General features: G+C 34.0%; 1 protein-coding gene across 2 annotated transcripts; it reads left to right on the top strand.

Moving 5' to 3' along the window:
• Positions 1-5,546: 5,546 nt before the first annotated feature.
• LOC115452151 (trypsin delta) lies at positions 5,547-19,447 on the top strand. Of its 2 annotated transcripts, XM_037446180.1 has the most exons (6): positions 5,547-5,788; positions 6,171-6,343; positions 6,622-6,823; positions 15,889-16,118; positions 16,650-16,825; positions 19,266-19,447. In XM_037446180.1, exons 3-6 carry the CDS (start codon positions 6,811-6,813, stop codon positions 19,423-19,425), a joined length of 579 nt encoding a protein of 192 aa, XP_037302077.1. In that variant the 5' UTR covers positions 5,547-5,788; positions 6,171-6,343; positions 6,622-6,810; the 3' UTR covers positions 19,426-19,447. The 2 variants fall into 2 exon arrangements, with proteins under 2 accessions (XP_037302077.1, XP_030036469.2); XM_030180609.2 differs by lacking the exons at positions 5,547-5,788; positions 6,171-6,343; positions 6,622-6,823 and adding an exon at positions 13,478-13,842.
• Positions 19,448-20,942: the final 1,495 nt, after the last annotated feature.

The raw sequence follows: 20,942 nt of genomic DNA, 5'->3' as shown, positions 1-20,942 counted from the left end.
GTAGTAAACACATTTCCACCGTTTTAGAAAAGCGAATAGCATATAGATAAATTATGATTTACTTAAATATAATGAGTAAATGTGTAATCTCGACTTTAGATTTTTCGTTCAAATGATTAAGATAATCCCATTAGGTATATGCGTATATCAAAAACGTGAGTGTTGTTACATAAGACACGTTGCATTTGCTCTCCGTAGTACATAGGAGTGTTAAATATTTATAATACTTTTGCCCGTAGCTTCGGCCGCGTAAAACTACATTTTGCAAGTTTTAGACCTACCCTTCAACGGCAATTCCAGTCGCGCGGTATTCACATCCAATGCATGGATTTGAATTGAAGGACATTTGTCGCGGCCCTAGACACTCTGTAAAGTGTGTATACTACATGGTTGGTAATTCACATTGAAGCCTCTAAAGGTCCGCGAATATTTCCTCTCCTTCTCTTCATCGTTCATCGTAAAGAGGGTACGTATCCCTGTCCAAAATATTCCCTCCCACCTTTTTTCTTGTCCCTGCATTTGCTAAGCCGTGGATTCCACTATCCCATTCTCACGTTCACAAAACACCGCCACGTAACACAGAATACCTGTGACGCGGCGATGTTAAAATTAAAATTGATTCTGTAGTTCAATTCTGGTGAAAGAAACACTAAATATTAATCTGAATAAAACTTCATATTTACCAGTTAGTACTTTTTAAACCAATGAGTGGCTTCTGCGTAATACTGCAACCACCTAAAAACAAAAATTACAAAAATTTTTGTTTTAACGTTCTATTATTTCTCATTGCAGTTAATTTTTTGCAAAAATTTATGAACAGACATGGAAGTTTACGATTTTATTATATTTATAGACTATAGATAGACAAATATATCTTTGATCTGCTAATGTAATCTTCAATGACACTGACTCATGAGGGCTTTAGTATAGCATAGATAATTGTATTATTATATTATTCAGAACATCTAAAGAATTCAGTTATACGATAACGCGATAATGCCAAAAATAATCATAAAATTTAGATATAATATATAAAAAAAGAAGTGAGTTTGGTTATGATATTTTTGGCCGTAATTTAGAACATTTGATAAAATCTGACACTAATCTATACATTTATACATATTAAAATAAATGTCTACATGTGTGTTCCCTATGGACTCCAAAGATTAGAGCGACATCAATGTTTTTTTTAGGTTAATTTATCTACAGATTTGCCTAACGAGTGAATTTGTGACGTTTGGTAGCGATCGGACTGTCAAAGTTATCTGGCTAAAGATAATTAATTACTGTTATTAGGGAGCCGGTATGGTTCGCTATTTATATTATTTTTATTATTTCATACATACCACAAAATATTATGTAAAATGAAATTGTTGATTTGTACTAAATTCATTATATAAAATACCTACTTAACAATACAAAAAATACAAACATAAAAAGTATCACGCCTCTATCCCAGAGGGGTAGGCAAAGATTATGGATTGCCAGTTAGCACGATTCTGGCATACTTCTCTCGCTTCCTCCACCTTCATCAATCTTTTCATGCATTTCCGCCGACTCAGGGTATTTTTGACCTGCCTTGCCCTTTACTAAGAATGTCAGATATCTAACATTTATTATTACGTATTACTGTATTTCAATCGCGAAGGATTCATATAACCCGATTCCTGTTGGTTACCCTTTTGTAATTTATGTTAAATGTAATTATCATTAGAACAATTTGCCTGCTGCATTTATGCATATATATAAATACTAGCTTTGACTATTTTAGAAGTACTAGTAAGTTTAACACTTAGTGATTCCTGGTTTGCCGACGTTGTATGTAATGTAAACTTAACTTATGTATGTTGTGCAAACTTCATAAATAACGTTCATTTCAAACAATATGGAGAGCAGATGTTTTAACCTTTCGTTTTATTTTCGAACGTGTTATGTCTTGATCGTAATGTCGCTTCGGCGTAAATTGAGTTTATATTTTATTACAAATAATTCAGAAGGTTAATGCGGGTCGTCATACGGTATGAAACATCGAAAAGGTTTTGGATATTTAAATCTGATATTTCAACTTCACAGCCATTACACGAAAAAAGTGGGTGACTGCCTCGGTGGCGTAGTTGTATAGCATGCGAGGTACGCCAGCGCTTTGAAATCCCGGGTTCGAAGTCGCGCAAAATGATATTTGGGTTTTTCTGTTCAGTATCAGCCCGGAGTCGGGAATTTGTGCCCGATATAGCGATAGGCTCTTCCCCTACCACATCATGGGACGAAACATACTTGGCGAAAAGAGAATGCCCTGGTTGGGCATCTATACCCCTTCGGAGATAAATGCGTAATGTGTGTTGGTTTGTATTTTTGGTGTTTTAGTCATCGTTTTGATTATTTGTGTGTTGGGAACTATGGCCTCATAAAAACAGTTTTTGTGTGCAAATGTAAGATACAATTAAACCAACTGTAAAATCTATATCGTTCTCTTGAATAAAACTCCATTCGAGCACACAAATGTAAACAAGTTAGTTCAATTTGTCTAAAACAAGCAAGCGCCGTGATGCACCGAATCCAAAGAAAAGTGTTCTTTGTCTTAAATCTTTTACGGAGAATGAAATGCATTTCTTTTTAGTCATTCTGTTTCGGGTTGGGGTTCTTTATGCAATGCACTCGGATATTGAAGCGCTTCCAATATTGTTTTTAAGCTCGTTGTGCTTCCGTTAGCGAAAGATATTGTAAATATACTTATATAACAGACTGTCAAAATTGCGAGATTACCTTTTCACAGGATAGTTAATGTTCCCAGATTTTTATTTTATGATGATTAAAGTTTATTTTTGGGTCTAGGACATTTATTTATTACTAATATGAGGTTAAAAAATAAAAATGTGTACTTAAGTAAATAATACGATCAAAATTGATATATATTTGGGTTTAATTTGTTAAAAGCCTACCTAATTCCCAGGAATTAGTACAAAAATCCTGCCGAAGATTCTTGTTGAAATTCCTCTCAACTAAAACGAAATGTTTGCATACAAAATACTTGATCGCACCGCAAACATGCAACGTTTTGGTTGCTAATCACACTTCATTTAAATACAGCCGTGGTCCAGAAACGAGCTTGGCCACAGCTAAATTAGGTTTCGTATAGTCAATTTAAATAGAGCAAATTAAACACTTGATTAGGTACAGCTCAATTTTGTTCTTTATAAAACGTAACAAAAATATTCTGATGTGATTAGCTGCAATTTACAGCAGTTTTGTTTTCATACCTACACGTTTTTGTCTCGTGGGTTTTAGGGTTTTAGATAGCTTGAATAAAGGATTTAAGATAATATATTTATAAAATATATTTGTATGGTTATCTTATATCATACGCCAGGCATAAAGCGTCTCATCATATTGAAGAGCGAAAATATTTTCAAATGTTATAAAATAAATTGATACTCATACTAATATAACAGGACATAATGATATTATGTTACGATTTTAATGGGCTGCTTTGTATCAGAATACAAAGATTTTATGCCTTTTTACCATAGATATTAAGTTACTTTTGGATACATTAAATAGATTTTATATGTTTTTTGTACTTACTGTTAAAAATACCCATTCATATATAATGTTACGTTTAAGTGTTAATATCACATCGTCAGTCGATATTTTATCATTGATATGACTTGTCTGACGCATCACTAGTTGATTTCAACAGTTGTCGATGTCGAAATCGATAGTCTGTGATACAGGTGGCTATTCGAATAGGAACTCTCGGCAAAGAAGAAACTAGAAGTGTGCTATAATAAAGTAATTCCAATTGATTGTGATTATTGTTACAGAATCCTCCTGAGCATTTTACAATATAGTTCATAATATTATGTATAACTTACATAGGTACCTATGAATAAAATAATAGAACATTTTATACAACGGCTAAAAATGCAACAATATTCAAATATGTTGATTGTATTGCGTATTTTATTTGACACGGGTGACATAAAAGCGGCTCGGGGCGTAGTGTAAAAAACGAATACCAAATATCTTTCTACTTTCAGGATGTGAGCTTTGAAGGGTTTATCGATTCTGTTCCGTGTGAGTTTAATTATAGCTTGAGCAGAAAATAAATACTTGCTTCGGAGACGCCAATTTCGTTTTTTTGTTTTACAGTCGTTTATTTTTCACGTTGTTTAAGTACAAGAAATTATTTTTATATTCTACCTCAACATGGTGTGGTTTTTTATTCTCCTGGTCAGTATGTATTCCGAATTTAAAAAAAACTACTTTATTAAAACGTTTTCTATATCTAAGTGTAAGTAATATCATATTTGAATTTAAGGAATTATAATCAATCAGATTTTACGCATTAGAGCAGACATTTCGTCACGCATTGTAATGCCACGCCCTTATTTTCGACGATGAATAAGGAAATCTCTAGCCGACAGACGGGACGGTATGAATATTTATTAGGGACTAATATTATAACGAAAAATTGGTTTATAAATTAGTTTTTGTCAATATTATATTGTTGTTTTTGTCATCTATTCAATTTTAAATGTTGTCTACATTCTAATTAAGTCTTGTTGTACCTAGTTAAAAAGCATAGACCAAAAACATTATGTTGATAAACATGAAATACTTAGAAGAAGCGGATTAAGGAGTCCTCTCAGAAGTTTTATACGAAAGACCTTGACATTTACGATCGTATTACTTCAATTAACCTTTAACCTAATGGTGAATAAGCAAATCAAAGTAGTTCCAATATGAAATACCAACTAGGAAAAGTTGCATTGTTTTAATTTTATCTATATATATATGTCGGAGGAAGCTATGTTGATTGTTGTTTGTGTGCATAAAGCACAATAATTGTTAATCTAATTTTATTTGATTTGTTACATTTTCTATTACTTAAAACCTTACGCCTTAGCCATAATGTAATAAAAGTTTATTTAAAAATTATACTTTACGAAACGACCAATCAGAGTACAGGTACGTGCCTCGAGCGGGGTCGAGGCGCCATCTTTACTATTCAGGTAGGCCATGAGTGCTTTTTACATTCGTTGGAGGATTCATGATAGTGACTGATCGAGTTGGATCGTTGAGAATATTTGTTGGTTAAAGTAAGATCGGAGCCCTGAACCCGCTGCTCGGTCTAATTGTCTACTTTTCTATCGTCATTATTGTAAAGTGACAAATATTGTTAAATTTAAATTCAAATATAAAAATATCTATGATCATTGTGTTTTGTACTCGCATTTTACCCTGATGACGCCCACTAGTCTGCACCCACTAATGATGATGTCGACAGGAATAATGCTTCTCCGACATATATAAAAATTAATCCCTATTTCCCTTGGTCACGCCATCATGCGTGGACGGCTGGACCGATTTCACTATTTTTTTTTTGTTGTATTTGTTATTGTCAGCAGAAGGTTTTTATGAAAGAAAAAATTCAAAAAACTGCGGGGAAAATTAGAAAATTTAAGAAAACTTAACAAAAATATTAATTTTATATAACTGTCAATTGTTTGAAATAACTGTCAGCCATTGACAGAATGCGTGCTGCAAATCTATAGTTAAGACAGGACAATGTCTGTCGGGTCAGCTAGTATGCAATAATTGCTATTTAGATTCAAACGGTTTAGATAGAACTTTATTTATTTATACGTAATATTTTATTTTCCATGTTATATATTAGACTATAGTCGTACTGATAAAAAGGAATGACACGACTAACGATATCTAGCAGTAACACGAGCGCTACAAAACTTTGTTAGCAGCGTCACTGGAGTGTAGCTCCGACGCCCAGGTAATTAGTTATTTATATCTTGAATGTGTAATAATTATTTTGTTTATTAGTTAGTACCCAGTTGCTTAGTTATATAACTTGGAATTGCTGATTGCTACAATTACTTTTATAATTATTAGTAGCCAATGCTAAATATATTATTATAATATAAAATACTAGTCCAATGGTCGATATTCACTCGTCCAATCCAATATATTTGTAACGTATATTATATGAGTACATAATATTTTTTTACACTCTTTCTCTTTCTGAACTATAATTACACTAAATCTCACTCTCCTCTGTTCGCTCAATGTACTTAAACAGGGCTCAAACTTTTTTTTACGTATTAATATATAGATTATTTTATTAATTATACACAAACAGCATTTTATTTTCACAGAGTCGTAATGCATTAATGGAGTTTACGGGTAAAGCTTCAATTTTCAAAAAGACTATCTATCGCACACTACTTTGCTAAAAGATGGTTTTCGAAGCAAATTCTCGACGAACAATAGTTTGCAAGACATAATTGACACTGAAATTCACAGACTTCAAACGTTCGATCGGTGATTGGTCAGTCGACCGTACTTTGCCTTCTCCTATGTTAACCTGCTAGCGTCACTGAAGCGAATTTATTCACTCACACTTTTATTGTCGTAACATTATATCCCAGAACTTAAATAGAATATGCAACCTGCGGGAATTCACAGAAATGGCCCATAGATGCATTAAAATCAATTGTTAAGATTAATAATTAACTTCTTTGTCTATATAACATCGCATATATATTGTATCTGTTATAGTAATATACGTATAAATAATAAATAAATAATTGACATTGAAATTCACAGACTTCAAACGATCGATCGGCGATTGGTCAGTCGACCATACTTTGCTTCTGCTGTTAACTTCTCACTTGCTAGCGTCACTGAAGCGAATTTATTCACGGCTTTATTGTCGTTGAAGCTAAAATGCCGTTGGCTAGAACGTTCAAGCGAGAACTGTAAACGTTGTAAAAACGACGCTTCTATGCACAGCCGATGCAATATCCAGGTGAGTAAAGCTAAGTGATTTTCGACTGTAAAACATACCTTATGTATTTGAAAATGTTATATATTTCTTTGATTGTAGTCATTATTCTTTTGATTGATTTACGTGGAATTTAATTGGGTTATAATGTATCTCAGTGTCACGTTTCGAACTCAGCACAATAAGTTAAGGTATTGATCATCATGCGCATTCTTTTCAATAAAGATATTTACATCTTTTCCATTTACCATCAATCCAGTAGAAATTGATGCAAAAACACAATGTTCATCCAAACAATATTCAGGCAATTGAACAGCTGCCACTAAACACAATATCTCAATTTTATAGGGCTGTCTGTCGAATCTACGGTAACTTTATAAAGCTGCAATTAAACGGACACATTTTATTATGAAAGCCGATGGAATAATTATGTTGAAATTCACTGAACACGGCACGTTCAGATCATTTATATTTGCGTATTATATATTTGTCTGTTCTCATCTCGAACGGCTACATATTATACATATGTACAAGGGAAAATATGTTTTTTTTGTTGTCTTAGTTGTGCGCAAATAACATATGCTAGGTAAAGTACCTATGATTTCAATTGCACAAGCGTGTATATAAAAAAAAGTTCAGCAAATATATATTTAATGCTTCTTCACACTGCACAAAGATGTCTACGTATTTCACTATTCAAAAAGTAGATCTTGAATTAAATTAAAGTAGACAAGGGTTACGTAGGTTCTATAATAATACATGTAGAAAACATACATTCTGATGCGTGTGCAGCCCTAACCGTTCAGACGCGCAGTGGCAAGTAACGCGATTATAAGCGGCTGATTGAGTCTCGCTCAGTGTTACTGTATTATCGCCGTGTAACAACATTGTCCGCGTGTCTGCTTCTATTGGATTTGCAAGTCTATGGAACTGTCTATATGTTTAAGTTATAATGTCTCATTAAACTGAAGATTGCTATCAACACTTCTCTCACATTCTTGTACTCTTTTTGCTTAACTACCGCGTCGCATAGTAAACATATTTTGTATTCCATATAAACAATTGGGCGAGGCTTTAGCTACAGACTCTTTTGTAATGTTTCGGTTAAAAAAAAATATGATACCATAATCTTTTAAAAAAGAAATAAAACATGTGGCGAAGCATCTCTACCTTTCACCACTTGTACTTTCCTACTAAGAAAGTATACTATTGCGTAAACAAAGATGTGAACTGAATCTGTTTATTGTTTGTCCATTGACATTGACGAAATTTATCTATCAAGTAAATATCTGTAGCCATCATAAAACACGCAATTAACTGCTTGATAGCTTCCTTCTGGTTCATCGTGCATACTTTGTCTGTCAATGTACATATCTAAATTTAGGGCGTCGCTACACAGAACAGACAACGACAAAATAACATTTTTAAATTATATGAAATTTACGCTATGGTTTTCGGTTTGTTATACGAAATTGTAGGAAAACGTGTATAAAGAAGGCGGTGCAAAATCCTCGTGTGTTCTTATTCTACATACTTTATAATGTACAAAGTGTATAATTTAGCCGAAAACACTCTGAAGCTTGAAGTCGACAGGCGTTATTTTATCACTGGTTACATGAGCTGAGATTATCCAGAGTTGGTTCGATCTATTTATTATTAATGTTATAATTTCGTGGTTCATTTTAAGGGGTGTTTATTTTGTATCTAGGTCAAACGAATCACAGAATACAACATGGAATATTTTTGGTAGATACGACATTACGGTTATCTTACAAATCAGTAAGAAATTTTGATGTTACATTTAAATTTGTAAGCATTAATATTTTACATATTATAAAACAAAATGCCCTTTTCTGTATGTGTCTATGTTATCGATTTTCTCAAAATCTATCAAACAGTTATTACTGTTTTTTTTTTATGGAGATAGTTTAAGACCCTGGGAAGGCTACTTTCTATCCAGGGAAAAAATAGCGGGAATTTTATCCCGGAAAACTCCTTCACGCGGAAAAAGCCGCGAGCAAAAGCTAGTTGGCAATACTTGTTTGTATAATATATTTTTACTATAATGGGCACATACACAATTAATTATATCAAGTAAACCATTTAAAGATGACCACTATAGTGTTTTTTGTCGTATTTTATTTTCTCATTCTATCAGTTCTTTGTCGGCCTACTGAAAGTTGACTAATGTGTCAAAGGTCGATACCATTCTATCGGAATACGTATATAATGAGTGGTATTTAAACATTCAACGGAAATGCTTTTGTGTGAACATTGAACAATGGTAAAGATAATGCAGTAGAATAAATAAAATACTTTCTATATTTTGGTTAAAATTTATAATAAAAAAAAATTAATAGTAAGTATGTTTAGCAAAACTAGAATTTTAGCAAATACTCTTTTGCTTCTTGTCTATAACCATTACTTAGTATTCTTTCTATAAATATTAGTTACGAGAAATTTAAATCTCAGACAAAACATTGCCGTAGATAATTAATTAGTGATGTTTATTGTTATATTGAGCTGTTATCTTCTGAAATATCCGTTTTATTTCAATGGCCTTTTAAAAGCAAACCATCTGTGCATTCTCTATGAGCAACAATATACACGTTTATTATAAATATTTATAACAGTGCCATTGAACGAATATGGATAAAGTCGATAGAGACTAATAAATCATTCTAGTTCACGTTACTCATATCTTATACGATAAAACGAACAATTATACAGATGCAATAAAACTGTTATTAGCACGCAGATGTTGTGGAAAACATGTCATTGGTCAAGGCGAGGCGTTATTAATCACAATCAACATGCTCTGCAAACATTTAATGCGCAAAATTAAATTAAGTACGCTGAACGTAATAAGACATAAACAAACGAGGAAAATGATTCGCTGGCTTGAGTTCTTTCAACTTGGAAATAGAAATAATTTTTATCATAATAAAGAACACTGGACCTGATGGTTAAGCTCTTTACACACGAAGTTTATTAAATAAGCTGACGATGCGCATTTTTGATGAGCGCGTTGCTTGCGCGTCATCAGCACGTACCTATTAGCAGATTGTATGTGTTTATTGCGCGCTTATATATATAACGCGCACCAAACGCGCGTCGCGTTGCGGCGCGTCCATATCGACGTATCTGACCATTCGTACTAATACAAACGCAAGGATTCTGTGAAAAGGTTTCAACTTGTCGATTGCCGTGCGTCTGCCGGGAGTTCTACTCGCGGTCAGCGAGGGTAGCCAGCTCGTTTTAAAAAACGTCGCATGCAAAGGCCTTAGTTAAATGTAGTTGTATAATATGGGCTAACGAGAGACATTGTATCTCTCGAAAGCATATTTATGGCGTTTATAAGTATGGATATCACTTTTGCATTTCTGCTTAATCCTATTGAATTTAAAGGTAAGTAAGCACTTTCTCGGATAGTAGATGGTCAACACTGACGGTGCCAAAGACTCAACTCATGTGTGAATTTAAAAAAGGAATGGGGATTAACAGATGGATGGAATTGTTGGGCCATTTTTGTATAAAGAAATGGGGAATCAGGCCCTCGCTTGAGCAACTCTCTGACAGCCCATAAATAGTTGCCACTTACTTTGTAGCGCGCTCACCATTCTCATTCATTATTTAAGATATAATGTCATGTATCAACTTACACTTGTTACAATGTCTGCCAAGTAGTAACGCGGCAATACAATTATTAATGTAAGTTACATGAGTATTTCTCAAAATAAATGTACGCAACGAAATAGTTTCATTCATTTGACAAACAAAAAAAGACATGAGGCAAAAAATTAGTAACAATATTTCGTAAAAACTATTCCGTTGCGAACACATTTATTTTGAGATATACTCACATACTGTTACTTGGCGGAATCTTTAGAAATAGACATAATTGCGTACGTCGGAAATCTCAGCGATCGTACGTAATGCAATTATAGCTAAACTGCCATCTCATGCCAGTATACTCTGAGATTCAGGTCCTACCCTTTTTCGAGCTTACCTATTCACGTTGTAGACTAAATTACCCACAGATTTAGGTCTTTATAAATATATTAGATCAAATTTCAAAAGTAAATTCTTTTATAATTTTGTTCATTTTAATCAAGAATTATTTTTTTTGGCTGCCTATACATACGTTTGTATATACGATAATTATAGGTTATAGTTAGAGATATTAAAAAGACAAAAGAAAATGGTAGCCAGTGTTTCTAACACGCCCCATAAATAAATTATGATAATAAAACTTTTTTTGTATTGGCATGGTAAATGACACTTAACGCGGTGTTACCTGCAGTATAGACAAAATGTATTGTCGAATAACGAAACTTAATGTCCCTCGTCCTATAACCACTGGCTAGTTGTCACTAAGTCAACTTGGAAGTGAGTTAGCCTGTTTGGTAACCTTTGCCAGTTTAAAATTGAACTTAGCTTGCAGTGGCAGGATATTTTAGACTTGCCATAAAATGTTAATAGCATGTAAACCGACGTGTGATAAAATTGTGTAGTTAATTTGTTTCAAAATGCTAAATTACAATTATAATCTACATAGTGATGTTGAAGGATTTAAATCCTTTAACACTCATTGTTCTTTTGTTTTAAAACTTCGATTGAGATAAGAATGTTAAAAAGTCTATGGTTATTACAGAGACATAATTTCTTTTTATTCTAAACATACGCTAGTTAGTAACTCAGTATTTATTACAATAATTATGACTACTACTAGTATTTTACAGTAAGTAAACCAGTTCGCAGTTCTTTAACCGCGCATATTCCACGTCAAATATGAAATAAACAATGAAACCACGTGCACGAGTGAAGTTGTGAGTGAAGCACGTGTCGTCATATTGCAGTTGTGCCGTTGTGAAGTTGCAGGGGTTTCAGTTTCCTCTTTGACACGCCACACGGCACCTAACAAGCTAATGCTGCACTTATCAAAACAACTCATTGTCACGTTCACAAGTGATTGGTACGATACAGCGGGATTTAATGTTGTCACTTTACGGATATACGCAAGATACAGGTGTTAGGAAATGCACTTTGAAAAAAAATTGTGAAGGGAGTATTATTAATAATATTAGTAAATTATAATATAATTTTTTAATTTACAAATTTATGTGTACAATGCACACGTGATGAACGAACTTTCTCTATATTGGAAGGGAATGAGCGCAGTTGCAGTCACGTGCGTTTAATCGTAAATCACACTTACAAAATAATTTACGATTACCACAATTTGCTTCCAACATTAAAATACGACACAAAACTAAATTAAAAACATGTTTTAATACATACCGAAGACAACTGCAAACGTCGAATCAATATACACCTTTGTTTTGATATCGCCGCTCTAGTCGGATTGCCAAAATTTTAGATGTTTCAGTTCCGAATATGTTTAATAACGCTATCATATGTTCTGTACGTGACGTCAGCGTTTGCAGTATATAGCCGTTATCAGTTTAATAATACATGTCGATAGTGTTTATTGCTAGAGCGACGAGCTAGGTTATGTACAATGAGAGGCCGCGCGCGGCGCTTACAGCGCGGCAGGCGGTAGGCAACTGATGCGCGAAGGCGGGCGGCAAATATTTCAGCCGCCGATTGCTTACTTAAGGCGCAGCCGCACTCGGCTTACAGTTTACGACTTAATACTGGCTAACTTTGAGCTGCAAGTAGACTGTTAACTCGGAATGTCGTCCGGTGGACTTAGCGACCTATTGTCAAACTTAACGAGTGTAAAGAAGCTAAGTCAACTCGCTTTGTAGCATTTGAAATCTTTATTAGAAAAAGTTAATTCAGTTATCAATGGCTTCAATTCAATTCCCCGTGATGGTAATAAAATTGAGTCAGAAAGGGAGATCTCGTGAATCATTTCATGGTCGCCCACTATAAACAAGCTATTAAAAATATGAATAGGTAAATATTTATTTACTGTATGCGTAGAACGGCCGCAGCATCTTAATATTAAAACGCTCAGTAACCGCACTAACGTCCAATAGAGTTTTAGATTTATTTTATTTAAAAAAAAAACTTATTTTATTTATTTACCAATCCTGCGGCAAAGTATTAAAATTTTGTTTAATACTCATAGCCACTACATATCCGGCACTTAAGGGATACAACGAGATCATTAAGTCATGCTATAACTTCATTCTATGTAATTATTTTTTTCTTATAAAGAAACTCGCGACACACACAGCTGTTTTACGTGTAACAACGTCATTTATTTAATATGTTAATGCAATCAACGTATTTACGTACGTAAAGCTTTGTTATGTTTTTAATTCGGCCATTTTTATTTTTATTTGGCGGACGTACCGTCACGACCCGTCGCCAAGTAATTTCGTTTCATGAATCCGCGATACTCTTTGTAAATATCTGTACTGTAATTGACTTTTATAAGCAATAATTTAAGATTTAAAATAAGTTGTTTACTTCCGTAGATGTTTTGAATGGATTATAAAAATAAGATAGAATACTAGGGTATTATAGGATAAATAATGATAAGCTGTTTATTAATATCAAACGAAATGCTCGAGGTATTGTTTACCTCTTAATATATTTAAAAAAATACTATTTACGTCACAATAAGCAACTGCGACTGAATTGAATTCGACGGAATAAAAAACAATTAATCTGGTCCTAATATGAGCCAGTTACGGCAAACATAAAAATAATCAGATTGAAAGTTAATTGGTCAATATCAGACCGTGGCTTATGTTATACGTGTTTTAATTTCGTATAAACCACCATGAAGAGCCGACTAAAATGTTTTCAGCTTTTTATATTTTTTCTTTTCGATTACGTTGCAAAAGGTCACGACTATGTGCTGAACATTACAAAAACAGGGACAGAAGACATTGAAGGAAAAATTGTGGGCGGTGAGCCGGTGTCACTAGAAAGTTTTCCTTTTCAAGTTCAAATATTTAATTATGGCTCTATGTGTTCTGGCAGCATTATAAATAGCTGGACGGTGCTCACGGCTGCACATTGTTTCGATGTTAATAAAAATATTCATGAAATGCGGGTACAAGCTGGTGAGCCTATTTTTAACAAATAATTACCGACGTAAATTTTATTAGTGAGTCATTTCATATAAAAAAATACATGTCCTTCAGTCGCAAATTTAATAATACTATATATTACATTGTTGTATTAACAATAAACTAAACAGTCTAAGCGTAAAATCTCAACAGTCAAATCAAAGCGTTGCCAGCCTTAGAAATGATAAAGAGGTGCCTTGAGGCTAGTAGAGATATATTTCTGTAGAAAGAATTACGGAACAACGAAGGACAACATTCTTGAGACGGTCCAAATATAGAAAATCACGAACTATGCCTTTGAAAATACATTAATTCTATGTTCTCGGTTATCGTGGCATTAGTTAAGCTGTGACGGTTTTCTGCTTATATATTTTAAAATTGTGTTGTACTTTGCTAACGTTAACCAATTTATGTTGGACTGCCGCTTTAGAATACAAGTAATCTGCTGTTAAAAAAACGACCAGCTAAACCAATATTCGCGTCGAGGTTAACACAAAATAGAACAGACAACAAAGTCGAAATGAAATTCCCGATGACGATTGGTGTCGAGAGAGTGGGTATTTTCTTTTTTTTTTTTATTTAGCGTAGCATTTGAGGTATATTCTCAGATTCTATGATATGCAATGGTTAATTAATTTATTTATTTATATTTATATCGCTTATCACAAGAATACTATTAAATATTATATACAAAATGTGTTCCAGTAATTTAAAAACAAAAGATAGTAGATATAAAATTAGAATATAATATTTATTTCAGAGAAGCCTCGTTCGTTTACATTTACGCAACATTTTCCCTTGAGCGCTTGTTCAATCAAAAAAGTTTCCTCTTTTTAATACAAAGTGTACAGCGCTCGTGGAATTGCTTTTTATAATCAAAGCTGTGTGTAATGGCTTGTAGAACTAACTGTCATTGAATTTGATGGGTTTTTGTATCAATAATTAGAAAATCCTTATTTGGGCAAACGAGTAAAATGCCTCTAAAGTACCCGATACAGGACATAAAATTATAAATATTTGACGTCTCAACTCATAAATTGCAATATCTTACGCAACAGTATTATCTCCATATATATTATGATTTGATTTATTAGCAGTTCATATTTCCACTTCCAACATATTAAATATCTCTCCGTCGTGACGTAAATTGGTTACTGGAGCTAACAACCTGCAGATTTGCACAGCTTTCGTCAGAGACGTCTAAGCAAGGTTTCATACACCAAAATAAAATTTATTTCGTAGACTTAAAATTCCAAAAATGGGTTTTATTATGTACAAAATATGACTAGCGAGAGACATTCCGTTATGGGGTGATTTATGCCAACCTATAATCTGATTGTTAATGAGTACACTTTTGCCATCATGAGACACGCTTGCTCCTATCCCTATTTCTTAAATAAAAAGTAATTATAAATTAAAATATGTAATATATATATTTTTATGTAGTTATATACACGTCGATGTATATAACTACATAAAAAAATTATACTCAAATTATAAATGTGCATGTTTATAAAAATGTTTGGATGTTTGTTAGAAGTAAACGTGTAAACACCTAAACGGATTTGGAGATACGGAAAGACCATGCCTTTGATTAACACATACGCTACTTTTTATCCCGATAATTTTCTGTCCTGAAAAATATTTGAATTTTTAATATGATAATTAAGTAGATGGCGCTAGGGTCGTAGAGATAGCTCTGTGGATCGCGACATTCATTTAGGGATTTACATAGTAAGATAGGCTTTCAAAGCGGGCGTAATTGAGAGCAACACCCAGTTTATAATATTTTTATAATAAAATTGTAAGAACGTTTCAGTTACACCTAAAGATTACACACAAATAGAGCGAAGTAACAATTTATTTCGCGGTTTGCATAGTTATATTAAAATTTCAGTCCACGTACTGCGGCGGCGGTGCGACGTATAACGTAAGCCTTGTGTTAATCACCTAAGGATTTACGAAACTAGTTATCACTCTGTTTATTTTCCTGAAAATGTTTCTCTGAGGCAACTGTCACCTTATATTTACTAATTCCAGGGTCAAGATATGTATACGATTTCAATGCTAAAATCTACGATGTTAAAACGTTTGTGGTACATAGAAAGTACAATAATACTGCTCAGTTTGCCAATGACATAGCGTTATTATTCGTCGATGGGCCAATACAGTTGGGGAATCTGGCGAAGAAAGCGATCTTGGTGAATAACGACGCATGGATGTCGCCTAAAGAGAAGAACTTCAAAGTTACTGGTTGGGGTTGGACTCAGGTAATGGGGCATCTATTAACATAACAAAAGTATAATATAACAAAAGTATTCATAACTAATCAATATTGTTAGGAACTGAAGCGATTTTAATTAAAATAAAAAGAATTGTTATCGACTACAGAAATACTTTCACAAAGATTTCAATCAACCGATCGGTAGAACTGTCAGTAACCAATTACCGCGGTCTACCTTTTGTTTTAACTAAACGCGTTTTTATAGAAACAATCGTCACAACAATTATTTATCCTAACAAAATTATATTCCAAGATTGCTGTGTACGTATTCAAAAAAGTAATTCAATTTTTTTTTGTGACAAGAAGAAATCCTTTTTTCCTTTCATCTGACTTATTGTTAATAATTATTCACGATCTTAAATAAATCTTTTCAAAGTTAATACTTCCGACTTTTCATCGTACAAAGCTTTATGGCTGCGAGTATACGCTCCAAGGTTGTTATTTATTTTTAGCAATATTAATATCCGTCTTATCTCCGACTCATACGTTTTTATTATACTTATCTGTTCTATTTTAGTACGGAGGGCCGATATCAGATCTAGGTCTAATGATGACGCACTTGAAGTTCGTACCTTCGAAGGAGTGCAGCCGACTTCACAACCTGAAGATAGGGAAGGATATGTTCTGTCTATATGGCGATGGTAAACGGGATACTTGCAAAGGCGACTCGGGAGGAGGAGTCCTCTGGAAAGGGTGTGAGGAGGCAATGATAATATATTCAGTATGAAGTGTATGCTCAGGAGCTTGTAATTAAAATCGTAAGAATTTGTTATGTTAGAGACTGGTAAAAAGAGGCACCGATATTAATGTCAATGGTCAAAGTGAAAATAGCGGACCCAAAAGCGAATGAATTTTTATTTAATTTTATATTTACACTACTTGCATGCGGTTAAGCTCGCGTGAAAATGCTTTTCTTGGATAAATATTTTCCGGGATAAAAGCAGCCTATAATATTCAGGAGTAATGTAGCTTCCTATTAGAGAAAAAAATCAAATTTGTTTTATTAGTTCCTGAGATAAGCGCGTACTAACAAACAAACTCTTTATCATATTAATATATATTCTGTATTACGCGTATAATCAGTACATATGTATTACAAGGTTGCCAGCTTTTGTATGATGTTTTTTGCACATTCACCATGAATGAAAAGCGAATTAAACATTCATCGGCTTTCTGTCTGCATAGTAACGTATTATGCAAATAAAATACAGGGATTATTTACAAATTGATTATCTGTAAATTAATATTTTTGCAAAAATAGGAATTAAGGCAGCCGGTTGTAAAACAGCAAAAACCTCTTTGAACACGCGTGAGAAATTGTTTTGCGCCAACCAAACATTTCAATGGGGTAGGGGCAGGTGGAAATAGATTCGTGGGGTCGGTTGCATAGGCTAACCAGGATTTTGTGGTGTCAAAGGAACTCGAAGATCTCCTTAATGCGCTGAAGAAGGCTTCCAGGATTTGTATTACATACTAATATGTCAATTTAGGAGACCTATAAGTTATACATACATGGATACATGCTGCACCCAGTCTCTAACCTTATAATATACAATTAATCCTAATATAAGATTAGAGACTGAGTCCAACTGTTGCCTAATATTTTTTATCAACCTGGGCTAAACACTGGGTGGTGGTAGGTTACCACCAGTGCCCCCAACATAGCCGTTTAATCGCCCCTGAGGCTATACCTACAGTTATTGTAATTACACTTTCGCCATGCAAACAAAAATAAAGTGCAAACAGTTTAACAGGAATCAAAATGAGAGTTGTTAGTAATTTCCAACAGTTGTCGAGTGATTGTGATGTGTACCATTCGAAAGGAAATTGAATGCTTGCTCTTTAGATTGGCGTTTCTGTGTTTAGGCCAACAGTTTTGCAAATGAATTGTTTGCACTAAACTATTTTATCCAATGTTAAAATCAGTTATCATCCAGTGATTTATAAATTAATGCATTCAAGATATGCATTGGGGTTTAGTAATTAGGCTTGGATTAACTATAAATTGATAATTATAAAGGATTGTATCGTGACACGATAAACGGCATACTATTTTACATTATAAAAGATCTATGGTGACAGAAAGTTATGATTTATGCGGAAAATATACCGATTTATAGGCAAGGCACGTGATTGTGAACTCGTGGACAGCTGCGGAAGGGGTGAAAGGAATATGGGTCAGCGTGACAAGCTGTCACGTGTTGTTGGTACAATCCGATTACACCACGCAGTGATATAAAACGGATCTTTACTTATGACTGGGAATTTTCAACTCCATTTATTTAGCTATTTGTTTTTTTTTATTTTTTATTATTGCCTTCGCCAGACAGACGAGTTAACGGCCCACCTGATGGTAAGTGGTAACCGTCGGCCATGGACGTCAGTAATGCCATAGGAAACTCCGTGGAAGTTAGATCATTCCAGAGTGAACACGGACGTGGTAAAAAAATATCTCTGGAAACGTATAATGCAGACGGAGGGCGTTTCCAGGTGGAATCGATGAACTTCTCTCCAAGATCGGGTAGTCTGGTAGTAAAACGGAGATGACGGTGTCATCTCAAATAGTTTCTTAGAACTCCCCGTGGGAGATCCGATAGAGTACGCAAAGAGGCCCAATGTCTCTTCACATGCTCAACGGTTCCAAACCGCCCGTGACCTTGGAAATCGTTTACAATTTGAACGGCACGTCTTTGTAAGGAGTCAAGTGGAAGTAAATGGTACGTGGGTAGCGTAGCCCAAAGGTGCAAGTAGTACTCCATGACAGGACGGATATGTTCTTTGTAAAGCAATCATCTTTTGTTAAGACCACCTAGCTTCGTTGATTCGCCTAATTTAGCCTTACTATGTATTATTGTTGGATATTCCTTATTAAAGTTCCAGGGATGATGGTTGAAGAACATACTAATCAGTGCAATTACAGACTCAATATTGTATGGTAATGTCTTATGGTGACGAGCAGAGTGCAATGCCTTTGCCATGCAATGCATTATAATTCAAAGTTATGTTGGTTTTGCGGCTGTTAATGGGCAATCATGTTGCCTACCTGGCGTGCAGGTTGTCCGTTCGTCATTTATTAGTATAAAATCGAGAGTAAGTCAAGTAGTTTATACTATAATATTCCTTTTTGTTTCAGGTTAATAGTAGGTATAACGTCGCATGGTGACGGATGCGCAAAAAAGCACAAGCCAAGCGTGTACGCCAATGTTTGGTACTTCAGGAAGTGGATAGAGCACAACTTGTACAGATTCTTCGACATTATGTGTAGGCGACAAAGATTAAAATTGGGTGACTAATAAAAAAGTAAAACAACAGAACTCTTAATTCTTTTAATAGCGATCACGCGACGTCCTGCTGATGGTGAATGTCTTGAATCTCTTCGTCTTTGTCGTGTTTCGGAATGCAATATTTCTTCAGCAAACGCGAACTGTTCAGTAATATCCATCTGGCAACAGAGCTAAAATTAAAGTTCTAATTCGAAAATATCGGTCGCGGAAGACATTTTGTTTTTTTTTTTATTAGTTCGTGTAGAATTTGGTATATTTTATATGTTTACTTATGTAAGTGTGAAAGTTTTCACAGATGTAGAAACCACACAAACTAAGTTCTAAGGCTTTTGTGAAAATTAGTTATTATTGTGGTTATAAGTTGTATTTGATTACTCGATTTACAAGCTTGTAGGTCGTTAATTTCAAGTTTGTTACTTTTTGAAAGAATTATCTGTTAATTATATTTCTAAATTGCTATTCGTAAACTACTTGAGTTGACATTGACGTAGTTAATCCAATTATAATACTAAATAGTTAGAGATGTGTAAGTACAATCGCCCTCTATGTTGTGGGGGCTCTTTTCCGTACTCAGTAGTAGGTCGGGCCATTGCACAATGGCCCTTATAACTAATAATTAAATACCTACATAATATTTTCATTACAATAGAATTTTGTTCAGTTAGACTGCTGTTATCCTACATACAATTAAAAAAACTGATGAAATGTATAGATACTAGTATATCTACATATTCAGTGACAAGCAGGTAATAAATTTATCTTGCCTGTCTTCCGTAAGACGAGATAAATGGCTCAAGTCCTGTTTAAATTAGCTACTGATCAGCGCAGTATGATTTACAAAATTTCGAAGACTTTTCGTCGAAACGTAACCATATGTATTTAGTGTATTATAAAAATAAGTTAGTATTTTATTTTTTAGACATTCGTTCCTCATAAGAGGCCATTATCACCAGTATCATCTTGTCATCCGTCTATTAAGATCCTTTTCTCAGTATTTCGTTTTATTAAAATTGTTTTAACTTCTTATAGATTTAGCTAGAATAAAATACTTAGCATTATTTTTCATTTTAAAGAGCATGAAAAATCCATTCACTAGTTGCTCGTTTTCCCGCCGTATAAAACCTGTAGGTACTTACAGAAAAGTTATAGCCATGTTGCGAGCAGTCTATAAAAATGCATCAGTTTCACAAGTCCCCGAGGTGGACAGCAGCGCGGAAGGTAGGCTGCATGCTGCTTAGCATTGCAATGCTTAATTATTTTTATTTGGCCTACTTTATTATATATACCTACATATGTTACAATTGTTAAATAAATTAAAAATGATACTTGCGACTTGCTGATATCTAGCGCTTATTATGAAAATAATTTTTACCTATGAAAGTACGACACATTCGTTGAGGACAGCTACATGAGGTTCCTTAATATTAGTAGCTCCAAATGAAACTAGACCAACAAGCAATTCATTTAAAACCGCCGGTCCTCCGTTGTCACCCAATCGTCGCTCCTAATAACAAAGAAATCTTTAT

This window comes from Manduca sexta, unplaced genomic scaffold (genome assembly GCF_014839805.1).
Source record: "Manduca sexta isolate Smith_Timp_Sample1 unplaced genomic scaffold, JHU_Msex_v1.0 HiC_scaffold_2681, whole genome shotgun sequence".
NCBI classification, from domain to species: Eukaryota; Metazoa; Arthropoda; class Insecta; order Lepidoptera; family Sphingidae; genus Manduca; species Manduca sexta.
This window is presented reverse-complemented; position numbering and strand designations above follow the sequence as displayed.